Below are 21276 nucleotides of genomic sequence, written 5' to 3' on the forward strand. Positions count from 1 at the left end.
AGGAATGTGTTTGGGGATGTGGGAAGTTGAAGCAGGAGATTGCTTATTTCTGTTATAAACTCATTTTACTATTTGATAGATTACTTCAAGAAAAAATTTATAAATTTAAAGAAAGCTAAACAGCAAAACAGAATATGAAACCTACATGTTTAACAGAAGCTCTTACAGCTCAGGAAGGAAAAGATGGAGGCATCAGGGACATGAAAAATACATACAGTGGCTGGCAAATCTATGAAACCGTGTTCACCTGCACCGTACCTTCACATTAAAGGGACTTATAATTCTTCTCTGTCAGATTTGCAAGAATTTAAAAGATTAATTATACCAAGTGTAAGAGAAATAGGCACTTGAACTATTGGCAGATGTGTAAATTGGTACAACCTTTCTCGAAGGCAATGAGGCATCAGATGACAGAATTGTTGACTGAGCAATTTCACTCTGAGGACTCATCCTCATGAGAGAGTCAAACAAGTATACAACGATATAGGTGGGCATAAGGAAGGTCACCACACTGTTGTTTTTTTGTTTGTTTGTTTTTGACTCGGAGTCTTGCTCTGTTGCCCAGGCTGGAGTTCAATGGTGCGATCTTGGCTCACTGCAACCTCTGCCTCCTGGGTTCAAGTGATTCTCCTGCCTCAGCCTCCTGAGTAGCTGGCATTACAGGTGCCTGCTACCATGACCACCTAATTTTTTGTATTTTTAGTAGAGATGGAGTTTCACCATGTTGGCCAGGCTGGTCTCGAACTCCTGACCTCAGGTGATCCACCTGCCTCTGCCTCCCAAAGTGCTGAGATTACAGGCATGAGTCACCATGCTGGCCCACACTGTTGTTTTAACAACAACAACAACAACAACAACAAAAGAATTAGGTACAACCTAAATGCTCACCAGTAGAGAGGTGGTTAAACAAATGATAATATATTCCCATAATAGAATGCCATATAGAAGCTCTTAAGTGAGGCTACTGAGTGTTGAACGGTATTTTCCAATATGTGTCTATATGATACCGATTTATAAAATTATTATTATTTTGTTTGTTTGTTTGTTTTGAGACAGAGTTTCACTCTTGTTACCCAGGATGGAGTACAATGATCTTGGCTCACTGCAACCTCTGCCTCCCGGGTTCAAGCGATTCTCATGCCTCAGCCTCCTGAGTAGCTGGCATTACAGGCACTCACCACCATGCCCAGCTAATATTTGTATTTTTGGTAGAGGCAGGGTTTCACCATGTTGGCCAGACTGGTCTCAAACTCCTGACCTCTGGTGATCCACCTACCTCAGCTTCCTAAAGTGCTGGGATTACAGGCATGAGCCACCACACACCACCAATTTATAAAATTATTTAAATACACACTTTTATAGATGGAATGATTTCAGCAAAGATGTTATCCAAAACTGTGTTTAGTCTTTCAACAAATATTTCTTGAGCACTACTAGGCATCAGACAATAAAATACACTGAAAAGAGTTCCTGCTTCCAAAGAACTTGCAGTCTATTGTGGGAGAAAGGCAAGTATTCCACCAGGCACAATGGCTCACACCTGTATTCCCAGCACTTTGGAAAGCCAAGGTGGGCGGATTGCTTGAGCCCAGGAGTTCGACACTAGCCTGGGCAACATGGGCAAAACCCCATCTCTACCTCAAATACAGAAATTCAGTGGGTGTGGTGGTGCTCACCTGTAGTCATAGCTACCTGGGAGGCTGAGGTGGGAGGATCACCTGAGCCTGGGAGGTTGAAGCTGCAGTGAGCCGTGATCACACTACTGCACTACAGCACGGGCAACACAGTGAGACTCTGTCTCAAAGGGAAAACAGGCAAACATTCAGGTACGACAGATATGGCGGTAAGGTTAGTGAAGGATGCTCTGGCAACATAAGAGAGGGCCCCTTCTCTTGTGAGTCTTGAGACCTGGGGGAGCTTCTGCAGGGAAGTCTAAATTGAGACTTCAAAGACAAGTAGTAGTTGCCCAAGAGAAAAAGGGTGATGTAAGAATTACTTGCAGGGTTTAGATTTTAGGTTTCTTGGTTCTCTTTTTGTACTTTATATTTTTATGCATTGTTTGCATTTTTATTTATTATTTATGTATGTATTTATTTTGGGGCAGAGTCTCACTCTGTCTCACCCAGGCTGGAGTGCAGTGGTGTGATCTCTGCTCACAGAGCCTCTGCCTCCTGGGTTCAAGTGATTTCCCTGTCTCAGCCTCCCGAGTAGCTGCGACTACAGGCATATGCCACCACCCCTGGGCGATTTTGTATTTTTAGTAGAGACAGGGTTTCACCATGTTGGCTAAGCTTGTCTTGAACCCCTGACCTCAGGTGATCTGCCCACCTTGGCCTCCCAAAGTGCTGGGATTACCGGCGTGGGCCACCTCACCTAGCCTAGTTTGAATTTTTAGAAAGACTGTTTTCCTTCACCAAGAATTCTTTTTGGAAAAAATGAACCACTGAAGCCATGTTGACATGTTACTCACATGTTGTTGACATGCTGCCCACAGTGCTCCCTATGCCAGGCAGGTCTGCCTTTTTTTTTTTCTTTTCTTGAGACAGGGTCTTGTCTGTTGCCCAGGCTGGAGTGCAGTAGCATGGACATGGCTCACTGCAGCCTCAACCTCCTCCTCCTGGCCTCAACTGATCCTCTGGCTTAAGCCTCCCAAGTAGCTGGAATCATAGGTGCACACTCCCATGCTTGGCTAATTTTTTTTTTTGAGACAGTGTTTTCTCTTGTCCCCAGGTTGGAGTGCAGTGGTACAATCTCGGCTCACTGCAACCTCCGCCTCCTGGGTTCAAGCTATTCTCCTTCCTCAACCTCCCAAGTAGCTGGGATTACAGGCACCTGCCACCATATCCAGCTAATTTTTTGTATTTTTGGTAGAGACGGGGTTTCACCATGTTGGTCAGGCTGGTGTTGAACTGCTGACCTCAGGTGATCCACTTGCCTCAGCCTCCCAAGGTGCTAGGATTACAGGCATGAGCCACCGCATCCTGGCCAGTCCGGCTAATTTTTAAAATTTTGTTAGAAACGGGGTCTTACCATGTTGACCAGACTGGTCTTAAACTCCTGGGCTCAGGCAATCTTCCTGCCTCAGACTCCCAAAGTGCTGGGACTTACAGATGTGAGCCACCATGCCCAGCCAAGGCCTGTGTTTTTGTGCCACATGCCCCTACCTGCTCTCCATTACTGGCCGTGACCTATTGGGCCAGGGATAGGCACTTGACCTGGAGATGATCAAATGATTGGTCAGAAGTCCACAGGGTAGCCTGGCATAAGAGACCCTGTTTGATAGTGGTGATGGGTGCACAATATTGTGAATGTACCACATGCCACTGAATTGTTCACTTTAAAACTGTTACAGGCTGGGCATGGTGGTGCATACCTGTAATCCCAGCACTTTGGGATGCCAACGTGGAAGGATTGCTTGAGGTCAGGAATTTAAGACCAGCCTGGGCAACAGAGTGAGACCCCCATCCCTACAAAAATAATAATAATAATAATAAATTAAAAAATGAAAATGTTACAATGGCACATTTGAAGTTATGCATATTTTACCATAGTTTTTTAAAATTAAAAGTACAAGAAAAAATTGCCAAAAAATACAGGTACCCAGTAAATGTTTGTAGCAGATATAAACCACAAATTACAAGACAAAAATATAAGATTCTAATGGACCAGTCTGGGCAATATAGTGAGACCTGGTCTCTACACAAAAGTTCTTTAAAAAATTAGCCCTGTGTGGTGGCACATGCCTTTGGTCCCAGCTACTTGGGAGGCTGAGGTGGGAGAATCACTTGAGCCTGAAAGGTGGAGGCTCCAGTGAACCGCGATCATGCCACCCGCTGCACTCCAGCCACAGAGGTGGACCCTGTCTCCAAAAAAAAAAAAAAAAAGAAGAGGAAAAGGCAGAACAAGAGGAGGAGAAGGAAGAAAAGAAGAAGGAGAAGAAAGAGAAGAAGGAGAAGGAGGAGGAGGAGAGGAAGAAGAAGAGAGAAGAGACAGAAGAGAAAGAAGAAAGAAGATCATCCCAGTAGATTCACAGGCAAATTGTATGAACAAACAATTCACAAGATGAATGTAAATTATAATTTAAAAATCTTTAGATATCATTTTATGCCAACTAAATTAACAAACATGGAAAGGAAAGAAGGAAGAAAGGACAGAGGAAAAGAGGGAAGGAAGAAGTAGTGAAAAAGAAGAGAAGATGACAGGAAAGGAGAGAGGGAAAAAAGAAAGGAAGGAGGGAAGGGAAGAAAGGAAGGGATGAGGGAAGAGTAGAGGTGGGAATGAAGCAAGAGGAGGAAGGAAAGAATGGAGGGAAAGAAGGAGGGGAAAAGAAGGGAGGGGGAGAAGGAAGAAAGCCAGTAGTCATGGTGAGCTCGAGATTAAACTTACTCCATTTCTTCTGCCTGCATTTCCTCATCTGGGAATAAAAATAATTCTACCTGCCAGTGGGAGAAATTGCTATTGCCTACCCAACATCAGGGCTTCCCTTGTACCTTACTGGTGGCAGTGGCCACTGAGATGCAGGTGAAGGTTGTTGGGGCTTCAGGGAAAACCTTCTTCTGCCCCTTGCCTCTTCCTCACACCCACTCGGTAGACTAGAGGCAGGGTGGCTGGCCCTCTGGCTGGCATCTCAGGTCATGATGCAAATGGAAAGATGGACAGATGGAAACTTTGGACCAAATCTGGCCAGCATGAGAGCAACAGCCTGGAAACCGAGGACCAGGAGATCTCCTGCAGCCTTGAACTGCTCATCTCCAGACACCACGTATGAGGGAAAGAAATATACCTCTTAGGTCCAAGCCACTGTGATTTCTGGTCTCTGTTACTTGCAGTTTTGTTCAATTCTCAACTGATAAACTTTCTCTTAAGTGTGTGATGACAATGAAACGAGATGATGTTTATAAAATACGTCAGTGTGCCATTGCATCAAAAGTCCTCCTGGTAGTACTATCTCTCATCTCTGAGCAAAGCCATCAAACAAATTTTCACAATTTCACCACAATCACGAAACATTTACTCAGAAATGTTTTGAAGTATCTACAGGCTGGGGGCGGTAGCTTACGCCTGTAATCCCAGCACTTTGGGAGGCCCAGGAGGGTGGATCACCTGAGGTCAGGAGTTTGAGACCAGTCTGGGGAACATGGTGAAACCCTGTTTCTACTAAAAATACAAAAATTAGCTGGGCGTGGTAGCATACCCCTATAGTCCCAGCTACTCGGGAGGCTGAGGCAGGAGACTTGCTTGAATCCAGGAGGCAGAGGCTGCAGTGAGCTGAGATCAAGCCATTGCACTCCAGCCTGGGCGACAAGAACGAAACTCCACCTCAGAAAATAAAAATAAAAATAAAAATAAAGTATCTACAGAGTTACCAAATATATATGTATTCAAAAGGCATTTATTGCTAATGTTCTGCTAATATTAGAACACACTGGGATCAAATAAAAAATTTCCCAAAAGGGGGAGAAAAAGTCACTTGTTTTCTAAAACAGGTTGATTTTATTTTACAGGTAAACTTGAGTGGTGTTGGGAAATTGTGTTCTCAGTGTGTTACTTTCCTACTGGAAAATAAGACCTCAAAACCTCTCCAAACTAGTCACTTCATCTTACTTATGAGAGGCTCGACAAAATGTATACTTTTCACCCCAAATTCTCCATTTTCCACATTGCAAAATCAATATATTTTAGAGAAAGAAGAAGCTTTCAAACTTCAGTTCTTCCAAAGGCATAGTTGGTGCAGGGGGTGGAGTGAGGGTGTAAAAAAGGGCTGGCAGTGAGGTGTGGCTCAGAGGGGCAAGCCGGCCCTTGCCCCGCCACCGGAACAGTGTTCGGTGCCCGTCAGTTGTAACACCGGTCTTCCCAATGCACAGCCCTGAAAGATGATCAGGGCACAGTGGGTCCCCAGTGTCAGGGGAATTTGCCAAGAGGGGGAAGAAACAAATGTACAGGTTTACCTGCAACACAGAAAGTCCTCATTCCCACCCTATTAGGATATAGGGTTTTCAACAACAGGATTCCTTTGGTGGAGCAAGTTGCGGGGCACAGGGTTGTTGGCAGGAGATTATCAGGGTCGCAGCCTTCACATCTGTACCTTGTAAAGGGGCTTACTCTCCAAGTCATTAAAAGGACACTCAAACTCAAACTCAGTTAGTTAGCATACATACGAAATGTATTTTCTTAGTAGTTTCTAGAGTTTCAGCCAAAAGCTACATAAAGAAAGAAGACAACAAAGTGTTTGAGAGATGGAGATGAGGAACGTTAATCAGGGATAGAGCTTGTGATCTTAACTCAGAAACGGAATGCTGGAAAGGCTGAGTTAGCATCCTCTGTTCTTTGGTTCCCTATGTCATTTTTATTATTATTATTATTTTTTTTTTAGACAGTCTCACTGTTGCCTAGGCTGGAGTGCCGTGGCGTGATCTCCGCTCACTGCAACCCCCACCTCGTGGGTTCAAGCGATTCTCCTGCCTCAGCCTCCTGAATAGCTGGGATTATAGGCACCCACCACCACGCCTGGCTAATTTTTTTGTATTTTTAGTAGAGACGGGGTTTCATCATCTTGGTCAGGCTGGTCTTGAACTCCTGACCTTGTGATCCACCCACCTGGGCCTCCCAACGTGCTGGGATTACAGGCGTGAGCCACCGCACCCGGCTGGTTTCCTATGTCATTCTAAATCCTTTCTAACCCAGTAAGAGGATGGCTGGATGGATGAATGGATAGATGGATGAATTGGCAGATGGATGATCAGTTAGACCAACTCAGGAAAATAGGGAATAACATGGAAAAGAATGCTTTGCATCCCTCACCATCAGTTCCTAAAAAGCTACAATGGAAAAGTAATCCATGACCTACCTTCACAAAACCTGGCAAGAAACTGATAGATTGGGGATTTACCCTGAAACCCAAGGCTCAGATGGAGTTTGAGCTTCATTAAAACAAATTTAAAGGACTGATTGACATTTTATTCTATTGCATTTTGTTATACTGATTTTTTTTCAACCAGAAATAATTGGGCCACGGTAGATCTTTTTTAAACTGAGTTTTGTGTGTGGTGTGTGATGTAATTTGTTTTGCAATATCAAATGAAATTTTCATGCTCCATTTGCCTTCAGCCACAAACTAACAGTCAATGCCCTACCCCCACCCTCTACAGCAGCAGGAAAAAATAAGTCCAGATCAATGTTGCCCACAAATTTCTCACCTCTGTATATTCCTTGGACAGCCTTCCAATTTCAGGCTCTTTTGCTCCCCTCACCGTGGCTAAGTCTTAGACGGAAGTTGGAGCACTGATGGCTTCTCAGGGGTGTCCAGACCTGTGTTCCCAAGACGCCTGGCTCCCTGATCTTATCCTCTCCTTTCAGGTCGGGTCTCAGATCAGGAATCTTTAAGGGCCAACTTTGCATTCTGGGCAAGTGAATGACACCTAGGGCACACCCTCTTCTCAGCAGCCTGCACCTGATCCCCTTTTAAAGGGGAAATCACATTTCTTGTTAAGACAGAAAGAGGCTGCCGAACTTTGGAGGAAATTACTGTTGTTCTCAGGACAGCTGGAGGAATTTCTGAAAGAGGAGACCTAGGCAAGGGGCAGAGGGAAGCTTTGCCCTTGCAAACGTTTGCTCACAGCCATTGTTTAGACTTGAGGGGCAGGTTCATGCCCATTCTGTCAGCCACATCCTGCAGGGTAGCAGGCATTGTAGCCCCTGGTATAGGCCATGGTGCCCGCCACCGTGGAGCCGCCTGTACTGTACATGGAGCACGCTTTGCTATGCCAGGAGTCACTGAGTGGCCAGGCTGTGAGCCAGTCTTGGGTCAACTCTGTGGGCCTCAATGTCCCTGCTTCTGTTCGTTATTCCCATACAGACATCAGTGTGGCCGACTTCCCTGATTACCATTGCAATGAGATTTTTGATGGGACAAAGTCTTCAAAGGAGGATGGCAAGGCTAGGAAAGGGTTCTCCTATTTGGAAACTGCAACACCTGCTGTGGGTGTCGCATATGCTGCCAAGAATGTCATCTCCCCGTTTGTTTCCAGCATTAGTGCTTCTGCTGATGAGTTGGTCCTGTCGAAAATTGAAATCAAGTTATCTGACATTCCAGAAAGCAAGAACATGGCTTTCAAACGGACAGGCAAATCCCTGTGTGTATGCCATCAAACTGAGAAGGAAATTGACCAAGAAGCTGCAGTTGAAGAGTCCCAGCTGAGGACCCACAGCATGATTTAAGGGCCAGGTGTGGTGGCTCATGCCTGTAATCCCAGCACTTGGGGAGGCTGAGGTGGGCGGATCACTTGAGTTCAGGAGATCGAGACCATCCTGGCTAACACGGTAAAACCCCGTCTCTACTAAAAAAAAAAATACAAAAAACTAGCCGGGCGAGGTGGCGGGCGCCTGTAGTCCCAGCTACTTGGGAGGCTCAGGCAGGAGAATGGATTAAACCCGGGAGGCGGAGCTTGCAGTGAGCTGAGATCTGGACACTGCACTCCAGCCTGGGCGACAGAGCGAGACTCCGTCTCAAAAAAAAAACCAAAAAAACAAAAACAAAATTAGCCAGGTGTGGTGGCATGCGCCTGTAATCCCAGCTACTCAGGAGGCTGAGGCAGGCGAATCACTTGAACCTGTGAGGCAGAGGTTACAGTGAGCTGAGATCACACCATTGCACTCCAGCCTGGGCAACAGAGTGAGACTCTGTGTCAAAAAAAAAAAAGAAGAAGAAGTAAAGGATGGACTGGGAGTGGTGGCTCACACCTGTAATCCAAGCACTTTGGGAGGCCAAGGCAGGTGAATCACTTGAGGTCAGGAGTTCAAGAGCAGCCTGGCCAACATGTCAAAACCCCATCTCTACTAAAAATACAAAAATTAGCTGGGAGCGGTAGTCCATGCCTGTAGTCCCAGCTACTCGGAAGAATGAGGCAGGAGAATTGCTTGAGACTGGGAGGCGGAGATTGCAGTGGGCCAACATCGTGCCACTGCACTCCAGCCTTGGAGAAAGAATGAGACTCTGTCTAAAAAAAAAAAAGGAGTAAAGGATGAGTGCAAAGCCCATCAGGATAGCCCATTCGAGTTTCTTTACTAGGTGTTTGCATTCATCCTGTGTGCACCCATTGCAAGTGAAGATTTTGATGGTGATTACTGCCCTTGCAATGGGTCACACAGATGCATCCGGCAGGATCTGAGAGGGGCCTGCACCTCTTAACCTTGGAGCTTCCTCACACGAGTTCACCAGTGAGGATACAGTCATGTTGGTTAGAGACTGGGACTCAACTCGTAGGCTCCTTTCAGTCTTTGTGTCACTGTAGAAGAGTTATTTGAGAGCAAGGCTTCTGAACTTCAAGTTGCTTGATTTGAAATAGTTAAGAATTGATAATAATGTATTTGCAAACATTACTGTGAATTGAATTTAATGTTGAATACTTTCAGGCATTCACTTAATAAAACAACTGTTAAATATTGTTACACTGTCATACATTTGAAAGGTGCAATGTCTTTTAGGTAATTCTAATTTTTTACTTTAAAAACATTATTTATTTTTATTTATTTATTTATTTTTTGAGATAGAGTCTCGCTCTGTCTCCCAGGCTGAAGTGCAGTGGCATGATCTCGGCTCACTGCAACCTCTGCCTCCTGGGTTCAAGTGATTCTCCTGCCTCAGCTTCCTGAGTAGCTGGGATTACAGGTGTGCACCACTATGCCTGGATGATTTTCATACTTTTAGTAGAGATGGGGTTTCACAATGTTGGCCAGGCTGGTCCCAAAATCCTGGCCTCAAGTGATTCACCCACCTCGGCCTCGCAAAGTGCAGGGATTACAGGCGTGAGCCACCATGCCTGGCCTAATTCTACTTTAAAACTACAGAGTGGTATACAAAAATAAACAAAATAGAATTCAGGGTCAAAAGGCTGGTGATCCACTTAAGCACACTGTTCTTTTTAGACAGTTGTTGAGATGGACAGTAGTGAGCTGAGAACCTGAAAATCATCCAGTGGCCATGGGGGCATGGGATTGGTGGATTTCTTATCCCACCATTTGCATGCTGTCTTAGTCTATTCTCCCAGTTAAGCCATCACTGACGGTATCTCCTCCATACCCAGGGCTTTATAACTACCTTTTCTACAGTTCAGAGAGGTGGAGATCATTATTTCCATTTGGCAATGAGGGGAACAACTCCATTTCTTTCCTGAGGGCACTCATGATAAAGCATCAAAGTTGGGACTCAAACATGTACACCTTCTGACCTTAGCCATCATTCTTTTGCTCAGCCTCATTAAGTGAACATTGATTGAGCATCTAATATGTGCCTTCTACTGTGCTGGAAAAGTCATGACACTGACATGGAAGGTGACACAGAAGCTTCCTTTTACGTTTGAGCAATGCCGCTTCCATGAGCACCAGTCAGTTTTACCACACACAGGGCAGGTGGGCACTTAAAAAACAGGGTCTCGGCCAGGTGCAGTGGCTCACGCCTGTAATCCCAGCACTTTGGGAGGCCAAGGCAGGCGGATTGCGAGGTCAGGAGATCGAGACCATTCTGGCTAACACGGTGAAACCCCGTCTCTACTAAAAATACAAAAAATTAGCCAGGCACTGTCGTGGGCGCCTGTAGTCCCAGCTACTCGGGAGGCTGAGGCAGGAGAATGGCATGAACCCGGGAGGCGGAGCTTGCAGTGAGCTGAGCTAGCGCCACTGCACTCCAGCCTGAGCGACAGAGCGAGACTCCGTCTCAAAACAAACAAACAAAAAAAACAAAACAGAACAAAAAACAAAAAACCAAAAAAAAAAACCAGGGTCTCATCCAAAGCATAATTTTGAATTTAATCAACTCTTTTAGAACTTTACTAACATTGAAAATTGAGAACTGGCCAGGTGCAGTGGCTCACACCTGTAATCCCAGCACTTTGGAAGGCCAAGGCAGGTGGATCACTCAAGGCCAGGATTTTAAGACACCAGCCTGGCCAACATGGTGAAACCCTGTCTCCACTAAAAGTACAAAAATTAGCCATGGGTGGTGGCGGTTGCCTGTAATCCCAGCTACTCAGGAGGCTGAGGCTGGAGAATTGCTTGAACCTGGGAGGCTGGAGGTTGCAGTGAGGTGAGATTGCACCACTAAATTCCAGCACGTCCCTGAGACACAGTGAGGTCCTGTCTCAAAAAAAAAAAAATTTAAATAAGATACTATTAAGTACTTTGTCAATTGCAAAGGCACTAAAAAAATATAAAAGACAATGATACTTAATTCTATCAGTAAAGTTACCAAAAAGATAATAATCTACATGGATAAAGTCCATCCAGACAAAACAATCAGTGGGGCTGGGTGCTCATGCCTGTAACCCCAGCACTTTGAGAGGCTGAGGCGGGAGGATAGCTTGAGCCCAGGAATTCAAGACCAGCCTGAGCAACATAGTGAGACGCCCCTTACCCACTGCAACTCTACAAAAAACTAAAAAATATTAGTTGGGCATGGAGGTACACCCCTGTAGTCCCAGCTACTCAGGAGGCTGAGGTGGGAGGAACATTTGAGCTAGCAAAGTTGAGGCTGCAGTGAGCTGTGATCACACCACTGCACTCCAGCCTGGGCAAGAGTGAGACCCTACCTCTCTCTATATATATATGCAAACATATATATATATATCTTATCTTGTATATCATATATCTATCTTATCGGACTCTTAGGAGTCTACTAGTGCAGGCACTTAAGAAATGACGAGGCCGGGCGCCATGGCTCACGCCTGTAATCCCAGCACTTTGGGAGGCTGAGGCGGGTGGATCACCAGGTCAGGAGATCGAGACCATCCTGGCTAACACGGCGAAACCCCATCTCTACTAAAAATACAAAAAACTAGCCGGGCGTGGTGGCGGCGCCTGTGGTCCCAGCTCCTGGGGAGGCTGAGGCAGGAGAATGGCGGGAACCCGGGGGGGCGGAGCTTGCAGTGAGCCAAGATGGCCCTGCTCACTCCAGCCTGGGCCACAGAGCCAGACTCTGTCTCAAAAAAAAAAAAAAAAAGAGAAATGACGAATGACTTTGGCGCCCACAGAGCCAGGGAGGAACGGGCCAGACCACTTGGTGGTTTCCCTCCCAGCACACCATTTTCTGAACTCGTCAAAGCCTCCAAATCTCTTTCTCCAGTTACTCCAGCATAACGTGCATTGACAGTAAACAAAGTCCCTGAGGATGTCCTGTTGCCACACTTCTTTTCACAGGATTTAGCAATCCAGAGGTCCACACCGGGGGCGGCCCTCCCTCCAAACGAGAACATTATCTCTTCTTCCTCAGTGAAAATTCATGAGAAAGTTCCTAAGCTTGTAATGCTTAGCCCTAGACAAGGGAAAAAGGTGTTTGAGGAAGGAGGAAATGAGGAAATAGAATATTTCCTGCATAATCCTTCTCTGGGATTAGTTTGTGTAGCTCTGTTGTTCGGCTTTGGCCTATAATTGTCAGTAGTAAATCGTATGAAATAATTTTTTTTTTTTTTTTTTGATGGAGTCTTGCTCTGTCACCCAGGCTAGAGTGAGGTGGCTCGATCTTGGCTCACTGCAACCTCCACCTCCTGGGTTCAAGCGATTCTCCTGCGTCAGCCTCACAAGCAGCTGGGACTATAGGCGCCCGCCACCATGCCCAGCTAGTTTTTGTATTTTTAGTAGAGACAGGGTTTCAACATATTGGTCAGGCTGGTCTCGGATTCCCAACCTCAGGTAATCCACCCGCCTCAGCCTCCCAAAGTGCTGGGATTACAGGCATGAGTCACTGTGCCCAGTCTGGTATGGAATAATTTTGAATAAAAACATCTTTTTTTTTTTTTTTTGAGATGGAGTGTCGCTCTTTCGCCCAGGCTGGAGTGAAGTGGTGCAATCTCTGCTCACTGCTTATTTTTTTGAGATGGAGTCTCACTCTGTCTCCCAGGCTGAAGTGCAGTGGCATGATCTCGGCTCACTGCAACCTCCGCCCGCCAGGGTCCAAGTGATTCTCCTGCCTCAGCCTCCCGAGTAGCTGGGATTACAGGCACCTGCCACCACGCCCAGCAAATTTTTGTATTTTTAGTAGAGACGGGGTTTCACCATGTTGGCCAGGCTGGTCTTGAACTCCTGACCTTGGGTGATCCACCTGTCTTGGCCTCCCAAAGTGCTAAGATTACAGGCATGAGCCACTGCATCCGGCCGAATAAAGACATCTTAAGGAAAAAGTGAATGACTCAGATGTTTATTTTCTCAAATACAGTATTTAAAATATTGCAAGGAGACATCTGTTTAGCACTCTCCCCCTCATTTCTCAATTATTTTATTATTTGAGAATTAATACCCCACACGAAGACAAAAATCACTTGCCAAAGTCCTTCTTCTCTGACATGGTTAAGTCGTGTCAAATCCACAGGCTGATATCCAAATAATACACAGCTTCATGCTTCAGGTGAGCCAAGAACAACCTTCGCATTGAACGCCTTGCAGGGGCTGATACCAAAGACAGACCGAACTTCTTTCATTGGCATGGAGACCGCTGTGGGAGGTGCCGCCCTCCCCTACTCCTCAGCTGTGCCATCCAGGATGTGTTTAAAGGAGAACGGAGAAAACTTGTAACCATCCCCAACATAGAACTTGTTCTGGAACTCAACCCTGTTGTTGCGGGGAAGGTGTGGGGTAAGAAAAGGGAGATTGAAACACATCAGTTAGAGGCTGGAAGGTGGAGGGAGGAGGCAGCAGAGCATTTGTAAAATCAAGCACAAAGTCAGAAGGGTTGGCCACGGCAGGCCCCCAGGCTGATGGCTACCATGAGAATCCTGAGGATTCTCTTTTTTTTTTTTTTTTGAGACAGAGTCTTGATCCATTGCCCAGGCTGGGGTGCAGTGTCGCGATCTTGACTTACTGCAACCTCTGCCTCTCAGGTTCAAGAGATTCTCCTGCCTCAGCCTCCTGAGTAGCTAGGACTACAGGCACATACCACCATGCCTAGCTAATTATATATATATGTGTGTGTGTGTGTGTGTATTTTTGAGAAGGAGTTTTGCTCTCGTGGTCCAGGCTGGAGTGCAGTGGTGCGATCTCAGCTCACTGCAACCTCCACCTCCCAGGTTCAAGTGATTCTCCTACCTCAGCCTCCCGAGTAGCTGGGATTACAGACGCCCACCACCACGCCCAGCTAATTTTTGTATTTTTAGTAAAGATCAGGTTTTGCCACGTTGGCCAGGCTCGTCTTGAACTCCTGACCTCAGGTGATCCACCCACCTCAGCCTCCCAAAGTGCGGGGATTACAGGTGTGAGCCACTGCACCCAGGCCATGAATCTGAGGATTTTTTAAGCCCTTCTCTCACCTGTCTCTTACCACCTTCCCCTCCCCTCCCCCTCACTTCCTCTAGGCCTCTCTGCTTGTGGGCTCATGGCCACAGCATAACAACTCTTCCCTCACGGAAGGAGCTTCCCCACCCCCATCACAAGCCAAGACGCCCTCACTGTGCAGAGCTTTCCATTTCCATCTAATTCTAAATGTGGGACTCGCATATTGTAGAACGCAAAGACCCTTGACCTATATTTTTGTAACTCACATAACTGATATCATGTAGGATCATGTATGTTTTGTTTTATTTATTTATTTATTTTGAGATGGAGTCTTGCTCTGTTGCCCAGGCTGGAGTACAGTGGCTCAATCTCTGCTCACTGCAAGCTCTGCCTCCCGGGTTCAAGCGATTCTCCTGCCTCAGCCTCCCGAGTAGCTGGGATGACAGGCATGCACCACTGCCCCAGCCAATTTTGTATTTTTAGTAGAGACGGGGGTTTCTCCACGTTGGTCAGGCTGGTCTCGAACTCCTGACCTCAGGTGATCCGCCCACCTTGACCTCCCAAAGTGCTGGGATTACAGGCGTGAGCCACTGTGCCCGGCCTTATTTATGTTTTATTAAGTTATGGAGTTTGGTTCATCTCCTCAGTGACATGGAGGGGAATGACATCATCACGGAGGCAGGGGATGCCTTGGCTCTCCTCACTCAGTACAAGAAGTGTAAAGGCTTCTTTATGAATAGTGGCCATACAGGGAGGAAGAAAACAGCAGGGCAAGCTGTGTACAGTCTCTGCTCTGCACACTCAGAATTATTGGTTGAAATATAACTTGGAAGACAACCAGAGGCCTGAACACGTTTCCACATTCATCAACCTAATGACAGCTGATTGTCGATGGATAATCTGTGCATGTCCAGGGCTCCCTGTGAGCATCTCCCTCCTGGTGGTACCCTCCTTCTCTTTGCACTTTTGAGACTTTCATACCTTGTTGGTATAACTCCTGCACTCAGCAACAAAAGCCAAGCATCCCAGATTCACCAGGCATGGTGGCTCATGCCTGTAATCCCAGCACTTTGGGAAGCTGAGGCAGGTGAATTACTTGAGGCCGGGAGTTTGAGACTAGCCTGGCCAACATAGGGAACCCCCATCTCTACTAAAAATACAAAAATTAGCTGGGCGTGATGGTACGTGACTGTAATCCCAGGACTTCGGAAGGCTGAGGTGGGTGAATCACTTGAGGCCAAGAGTTTGAGACCAGCCCAGCAAACATGGGGAAACACCATCTCTGCTAAATATACAAAACTTAGCTGGGTGTAGTGGCAGACACCTGTAATCCCAGCTACTAGGGAGGCTGAGGCAGGAGAATCGCTTGAATCCGGGAGGTGGAGGTTACAGTGAGCCAAGACTGCGCCACTGCACTCCAGCCTGGGCAACAGAGTGAGAGTCCGTCTCAAAAAAAAAAAAAGCCAAACATTCCAGATTTTCTAAGCATGTCTTCTCTGAGCCTATCTCAGATGCCACCTTGCCAATACTTGGAAGTGTCACTTGGGCTAAAGCCAATTGTAATAACAAATGAACACTGACCACCTAAAAGGGGAGGAGTAAATGAGCACATTTAGCATAGATAGGCGTGTCTTAATGAGTATGAATGAGTGTGTATATATATGTACATACATTACATCGTTTAATATTATACCAACAGATGACTAAACTAAGGTTCCAAAGAAGTATGTAAGCTGCTAAAGTCACACACAGGTCAAGATTTGAACCCAGTCGGCTGGCCCCACAGCCCACTCCCTTTCCCAACACCACATCGAGCTTCCACGGCACAACCATACTTACCAGTGCAGTCGCAGGGCATGCAGGAAAGCAGAGAGGCCCTCCATGATCAGAAGGATGGCTACTGTCAGGACAGCAAATACGGCAAAAATAATAAAAACCCCAACGATTCCTCCCCAGCCTCGCATCTGAAGGCCGTTGTTCATCACCATAGTCCACAGCACTTCAGACAGTTCTGCAAGGTATGAGACACCACTGGGATTATCTTGTAAATGCTGATTGTTATTTATTGTATTTTTTCATCTTTTTAATTAAAAATATTTATATATATATTTTTTTAAATAGAGACAGTGCCTATGTTGCCTAGGATGGTCTCCAACTCTTGGCCTCAAGCAGTCCTCCTGTCTCAGCCTCCCAAAGTGCTGGGAAATCAGGCATAAGCCACCATGTCCAGCTCAGATTATTATTATTTTATTATTTTATTTTTTTGAGACTGGTTCTCACTGTGTCACCCAGGCTGGAATGCAGTAGTGCAATTATGGCTCATTGCAGCCTTGACCTCATGGGCTCCAGTGATCCTCCCACCTCAGCCTCCTAAGAAGCTGGGGCCACAGGAGTGTGCTGCCACTCTCTGTTAATTTTTTTTTTTTTTTTTTTTTTGAGACAGAATTTCACTCTTGACGCCCAGGCTAGAGTGCGATGGCATGATCTTGGCTCACTGCAACCTTCACCTCCCGGGTTCAAGCAATCCTCCTGCCTCAGTCTCCTGAGTAGCTGGGATTATAGGCGCCCACCACCACGCCCGGCTAATTTTTATATTTTTAGTAGAGACAGGGTTTCACCATGTTGACCAGGTTGGTCTCAAACTCCTGACCTCAAGTGATCTGCCCGCCTCGGCCTCCCAAAGTTCTGGGATTACAGGTGTGAGCCACCACAGCTGGCCCTGTTAATTTTTTTTAATAGAGAAGGGGTCTTTCTATGTTGGCCAGGCTGGCCTTGAAGTCCTGGGATCAAGTGATCTTCCCATCTCAGCCTCCCAAAATGCTGGGATTACAGGCATGAGCCACCACACTAGGCTATAAATGCAGATTATTTGTACATTATAATCCTAAATCTGTACATCCTATGATTCAACAACTCTAGTCCAAGGTGGAGAAGTTTGGCACATGTACCCTAGGGCATTGCACGAGATCGTTTCCAGAAGCTTTGTTCCCAAGGGTGGAATTTCCATCAAGAGGAAACCAGACAAATATGTGGAGGCATATTATTCACCAAGGAAAGTAAGCAAACTATAGCTACTGGTGGCAAAATAAACAAATCCTGGTAATACAATTTACATGCAAAAAAGCAAAACAATATAATTTGTTAGAGATCGAATGTCTGTGTCTCTCCAAAATTTATATGTTGAAGGCCTAACCCCCAAAGTGATGGTATTTGGAGATGGAGCTTTTGGGAGGTGATTTGGGTTAGGTGAGGTCATGAGGGTGGGGCTCTCATGTTGGTATTAGTGCCCTTATAAGAAGAGACACCAGGCAGTTTTCCCCCTCTCTCTCTATCTCTTTTCCCCTCTCTCCACCATGTGAGGACACAGGCAGAAGGCCGTCATCTGCAAGCCAGGAAGAGTGTCATCACCAGAACCCCACTTTTCTTGCTCCCTGATCTGGGGCTTGCAGCCTCCAGAACTGTGAGAAAATAACTGTCTGCTGCTAAGTCACCCAGCCCAGGCGGTTTTATTATGGCAGCCCGAGCTAAGACATGATTCTATTCACATAAATTCAAACAGATGCAAAACTACACTAAATTGCTAAGGGATAAAACCATGTTAAAAAGCACAAAATTTGCTATTATAAAAGTCAGGAGTGTGGTCAACACCATGTGAGGACACAGGGAGAAAAAGAAATCCTCCTGCCCCAGTCTCCCAAGTAGCTGGAACCACAGGACCACATCTGTATATTTTTTTCATTTTAATTTTTGTACAGACAGGGTCTCGCTACACTGCCCAGGCTGGCCTCCAATTTCTAGCCTGAAGCAATCCTTCCACCTTTCTTTTGAGATGGAGTCTCGCTCTGTTGCCCAGGCTGGAATGCAGTGGTGTGACCTCGGCTCACTGCAACTTCCACCTTCCAGGTTCAGGCAATTCTCCTGCCTCAGCCTCCCGAGTGGCTGCGACTACAGGCATGCGCCACTACGCCCAGCTAATTTTTCTTTATTTAGTAGACACGGGGTTTCACAATGTTGACTAGGATGGTCTCGATCTCTTAACCTCATGATCCACCCGCCTCGGCCTCCAAAGTGCTGGGATTACAGGTGTGAACCACCGCACGTGGCCACAGCCTCTTCTTTGACCAGGACGTGGTTACCTGAGTGTTTGCTTCACAAAAATCCACTAGGCTATATATATATATTATGCATTTTTGTAAACATGCTAATTTTTCACAGTAAAAGTGTTTTTTAAAAGACTAAGATCCTAACCATATTTCAAAAAATGTTTAGCTAATATTTATTCAGTCACTGCAATGTACAAGGGCACATGCCAGGTACTGAGGGCATGAGGTGAATTCAGCCTCACTCTGGAAAGTGGCTCTTTTCACTCTTCAGTGGTCACGGGTCCCCTCTGAAATCTGAAGAAAGTCATGAATCCTTTCTCCAGAAAAATGCACACAGAGACGCCCAACAACATCTTATATGTAGTTTCAGGGGATTTACAGACAGCCTGAAGTTCAGCCACAGACTCCAAATAAAGAGCCAAGTCAGAGGAATTCAAAGCGGTTTACACACACTATCTCAGTAAGGCCCGTATCAACCCTTTAATTAGGTTTTATGATGCCCGTCTTACAGATAAGGAAACTAAAGCTCCGAGAAGTTCAGGGACAAACGCCACACAGCCCTCTCTGGCCTGTTCCTATGACACCACCCCCACTCCCTCACTTTCCCACCCCTTACCCTCTCAGCTGCTCCCACACCCCCCGGCTCTCAAAGTCTTTTCTATACATTTCTTGCATGCCCATGGAGTCTCTCAAAGGCTGACAGTGGGCAATGTTTTAAAAGGCCCTGAGGGGAGTGAAATCCAAGAGGAGGGAGGTCATGGATGGGTATCGGAAAAAACTCAGACTCGTAGCTGAGCTCCTGCCTCCAGCTAACCGCACTACAAAGGCTCTCACTGTCCAAGTTATGCAAGTAAGGGTCCTTGTTTCGGTGTCCCTGGGCACGGAGCACGTGCGAATGCTTCTCCCCTAGTTATCATGCCCAATAGCCTGGGAAATGCACCTGGCAGGGAAATACCATCATTACATCCTTGGCTTGAGGCTTGAAGACCCCCGCTAAAAGGTCACCATGATGTGGCCCAGAGAGATAGAGGCCTGTCACTTGCAAGTGGCTATCAGAACATGACAAAAGCAGAGACACAGAATGCAAGGAAGAGGGTCCCTGTTTGCTTGCTGCCTCCCAAGTTCTGGTTTTCTGCCGGCTACAGTGGTGCAGAGTCTCTCATCAATGGGAAGAGCTTCACCCCCGTGTGGTTAGACCCACACTTGAGTGCTTAGCATTCGTGTAATCTTCACAGCTCAGGCTATGTTCATTTCCTTACATCAACTCACATACGCAGACTTTCACATGCACACGGATGCTTAGATGCACACACTCAGCCCTGCGCGTACCCGCAGCACAGACACCTACGAGCATGTCTTTACTCCTGTGCACTGGTGTGCATTTGTGTGAAGTGGCTATCCCAGGACTGTCACTCACTTTGTTCCTTTTTTTTTTTCTTTTTTGAGACAGAGTCTTGCCGTGTCACCCAGGCTGGAGTGCAGTGGTGCGATCTCAGCTCACTGCAACCTCCAGCTCCCAGGTTCAAGTGATTCTCCTGCCTCCCGAGTAGCTGGGATTATAGGTGTGTGCCACCACACTCGGCTAATTTTGTATTTTTAGTAGAGAGGGGGATTCACCATGTTGGCCAGGCTGGTCTCGAACTCCTGACTTCAGGTGATCCGCCTGCCTTGGCCTCCCAAAGGGCTGGGATTACAGGCATGAGCCACCACCCCTGACCCCACTTTGTTCCTTAAAGAGGATCTTAGCGCTTCAAGTCATCAGTGGTGCTAATGTTGGTCTTCAGCTCCAACCTCAAATACTTGGGTCATACCAGGGATGAGTCTAAATAAGACAGGAGGAATTTTGGCCAGAGGACACCCCAACACATAGTGCCAAACTCTGGCCCAGTGACCTGAGATTTAGAGGGTAAGTTGTTATTGCAACAGAGTTTAGCGTAGCCTGACCAGTACAGGAGGCTAACTACTAGAACCACTGATGAAAGCCCCAGCACACAAAGGGTAAATTTCTTGTGTAAGTTACTCAGCCAAAAGGACCAGAATTTAAGTCAGTGTTTTAATTTTTTTCCCCATTTTTCCACATTACCTCTTTAAGCAACTGTGTTAGTATGGCACGGAAGCCACGTCTAGCAGGGATTTCTAGAATGACCCAGTGGGTGAACCAGGCCAGGCAGCCATGAACCATATGGGTTTTCAGGAATCAAATGACCCCCTCAGTGTGTGCATGGGCTGGCCAGAGGACACTCTGACACATAGGGCCAAACGCTGGCCCAGGGACCAAGAATATCAAAACTCCTCCTCCTGTCTTATCTAGACTCAGCCCTCTTATGACTCAAGTCCTCCAACTGCTGCTGGGGTTGGAGCTGAAGACCAACATTAGCACCACTGACTGCACAAAGTGCTGAGATCCACTCTAAGGAACAAGTGGGTGACAGTCCTGGGATAACCACTTCACATGAATGCACAACAGTGCACAGGAATAAAGACATATGGCCGGGTGTGGTGGCTCACGCCTGTAATTCCAGCACTTCGGAAGGCCGAGGCAGGCAGATCACGAGGTCAAAAGATCGAGACCATCCTGGCCAACATGGTGAAACCCCGTCTCTACTGAAAATACAAAAATTAAAAAAAAAAAAAAAATTAGCTGGGCGTGGTGGCGTGCACCTGTAGTCCCAGCATCTCGGGAGGCTGAGGCAGAAGAATTGCTTGAACCTGGGAGGCGGAGGTTGCAGTGAACCGAGATCATGCCACTGCACTCCAGCCTGGTGACAGGGCGAGACTCCATATCAAAAAAAAAAAAGACATGCTTGTGAGTGTCTGTGCTGCAGGTACTCGCAGGGCTGAGTGTATGCATCTGAGCATTCGTGCACATTTGAAAGCATGTGTATGTGAGTCTGTGTGAGGAAACAAACACAGCTGA

The 21276-nt window shown here is 46.5% G+C and overlaps 2 protein-coding genes across 2 annotated transcripts in view; both read right to left on the reverse strand.

The window, feature by feature from the left end:
- SVOPL (SVOP like) overlaps nucleotides 1–7381 on the reverse strand; it is a 106765-nt gene extending 99384 nt beyond the window's left edge. Inside the window, exon 1 of the mRNA XM_023190050.3 lies at nucleotides 7197–7381. The gene's annotated coding sequence lies outside the window, so the exon portion shown is untranslated. The remainder of the gene's footprint in view (nucleotides 1–7196) is intronic.
- Nucleotides 7382–13502: 6121 nt separating this feature from the next.
- Nucleotides 13503–21276, reverse strand: part of ATP6V0A4 (ATPase H+ transporting V0 subunit a4) — a 68225-nt gene continuing 60451 nt past the window's right edge. Inside the window, exons 19-20 of the mRNA XM_026456390.1 lie at nucleotides 16096–16267; nucleotides 13503–13596 (exon numbers count right to left, since the gene is read on the reverse strand). Coding sequence (XP_026312175.1) covers nucleotides 13503–13596; nucleotides 16096–16267 — 266 coding nt within the window. The remainder of the gene's footprint in view (nucleotides 13597–16095; nucleotides 16268–21276) is intronic.

This window comes from Piliocolobus tephrosceles, chromosome 8, assembly GCF_002776525.5.
Source record: "Piliocolobus tephrosceles isolate RC106 chromosome 8, ASM277652v3, whole genome shotgun sequence".
Taxonomy (NCBI): Eukaryota; Metazoa; Chordata; class Mammalia; order Primates; family Cercopithecidae; genus Piliocolobus; species Piliocolobus tephrosceles.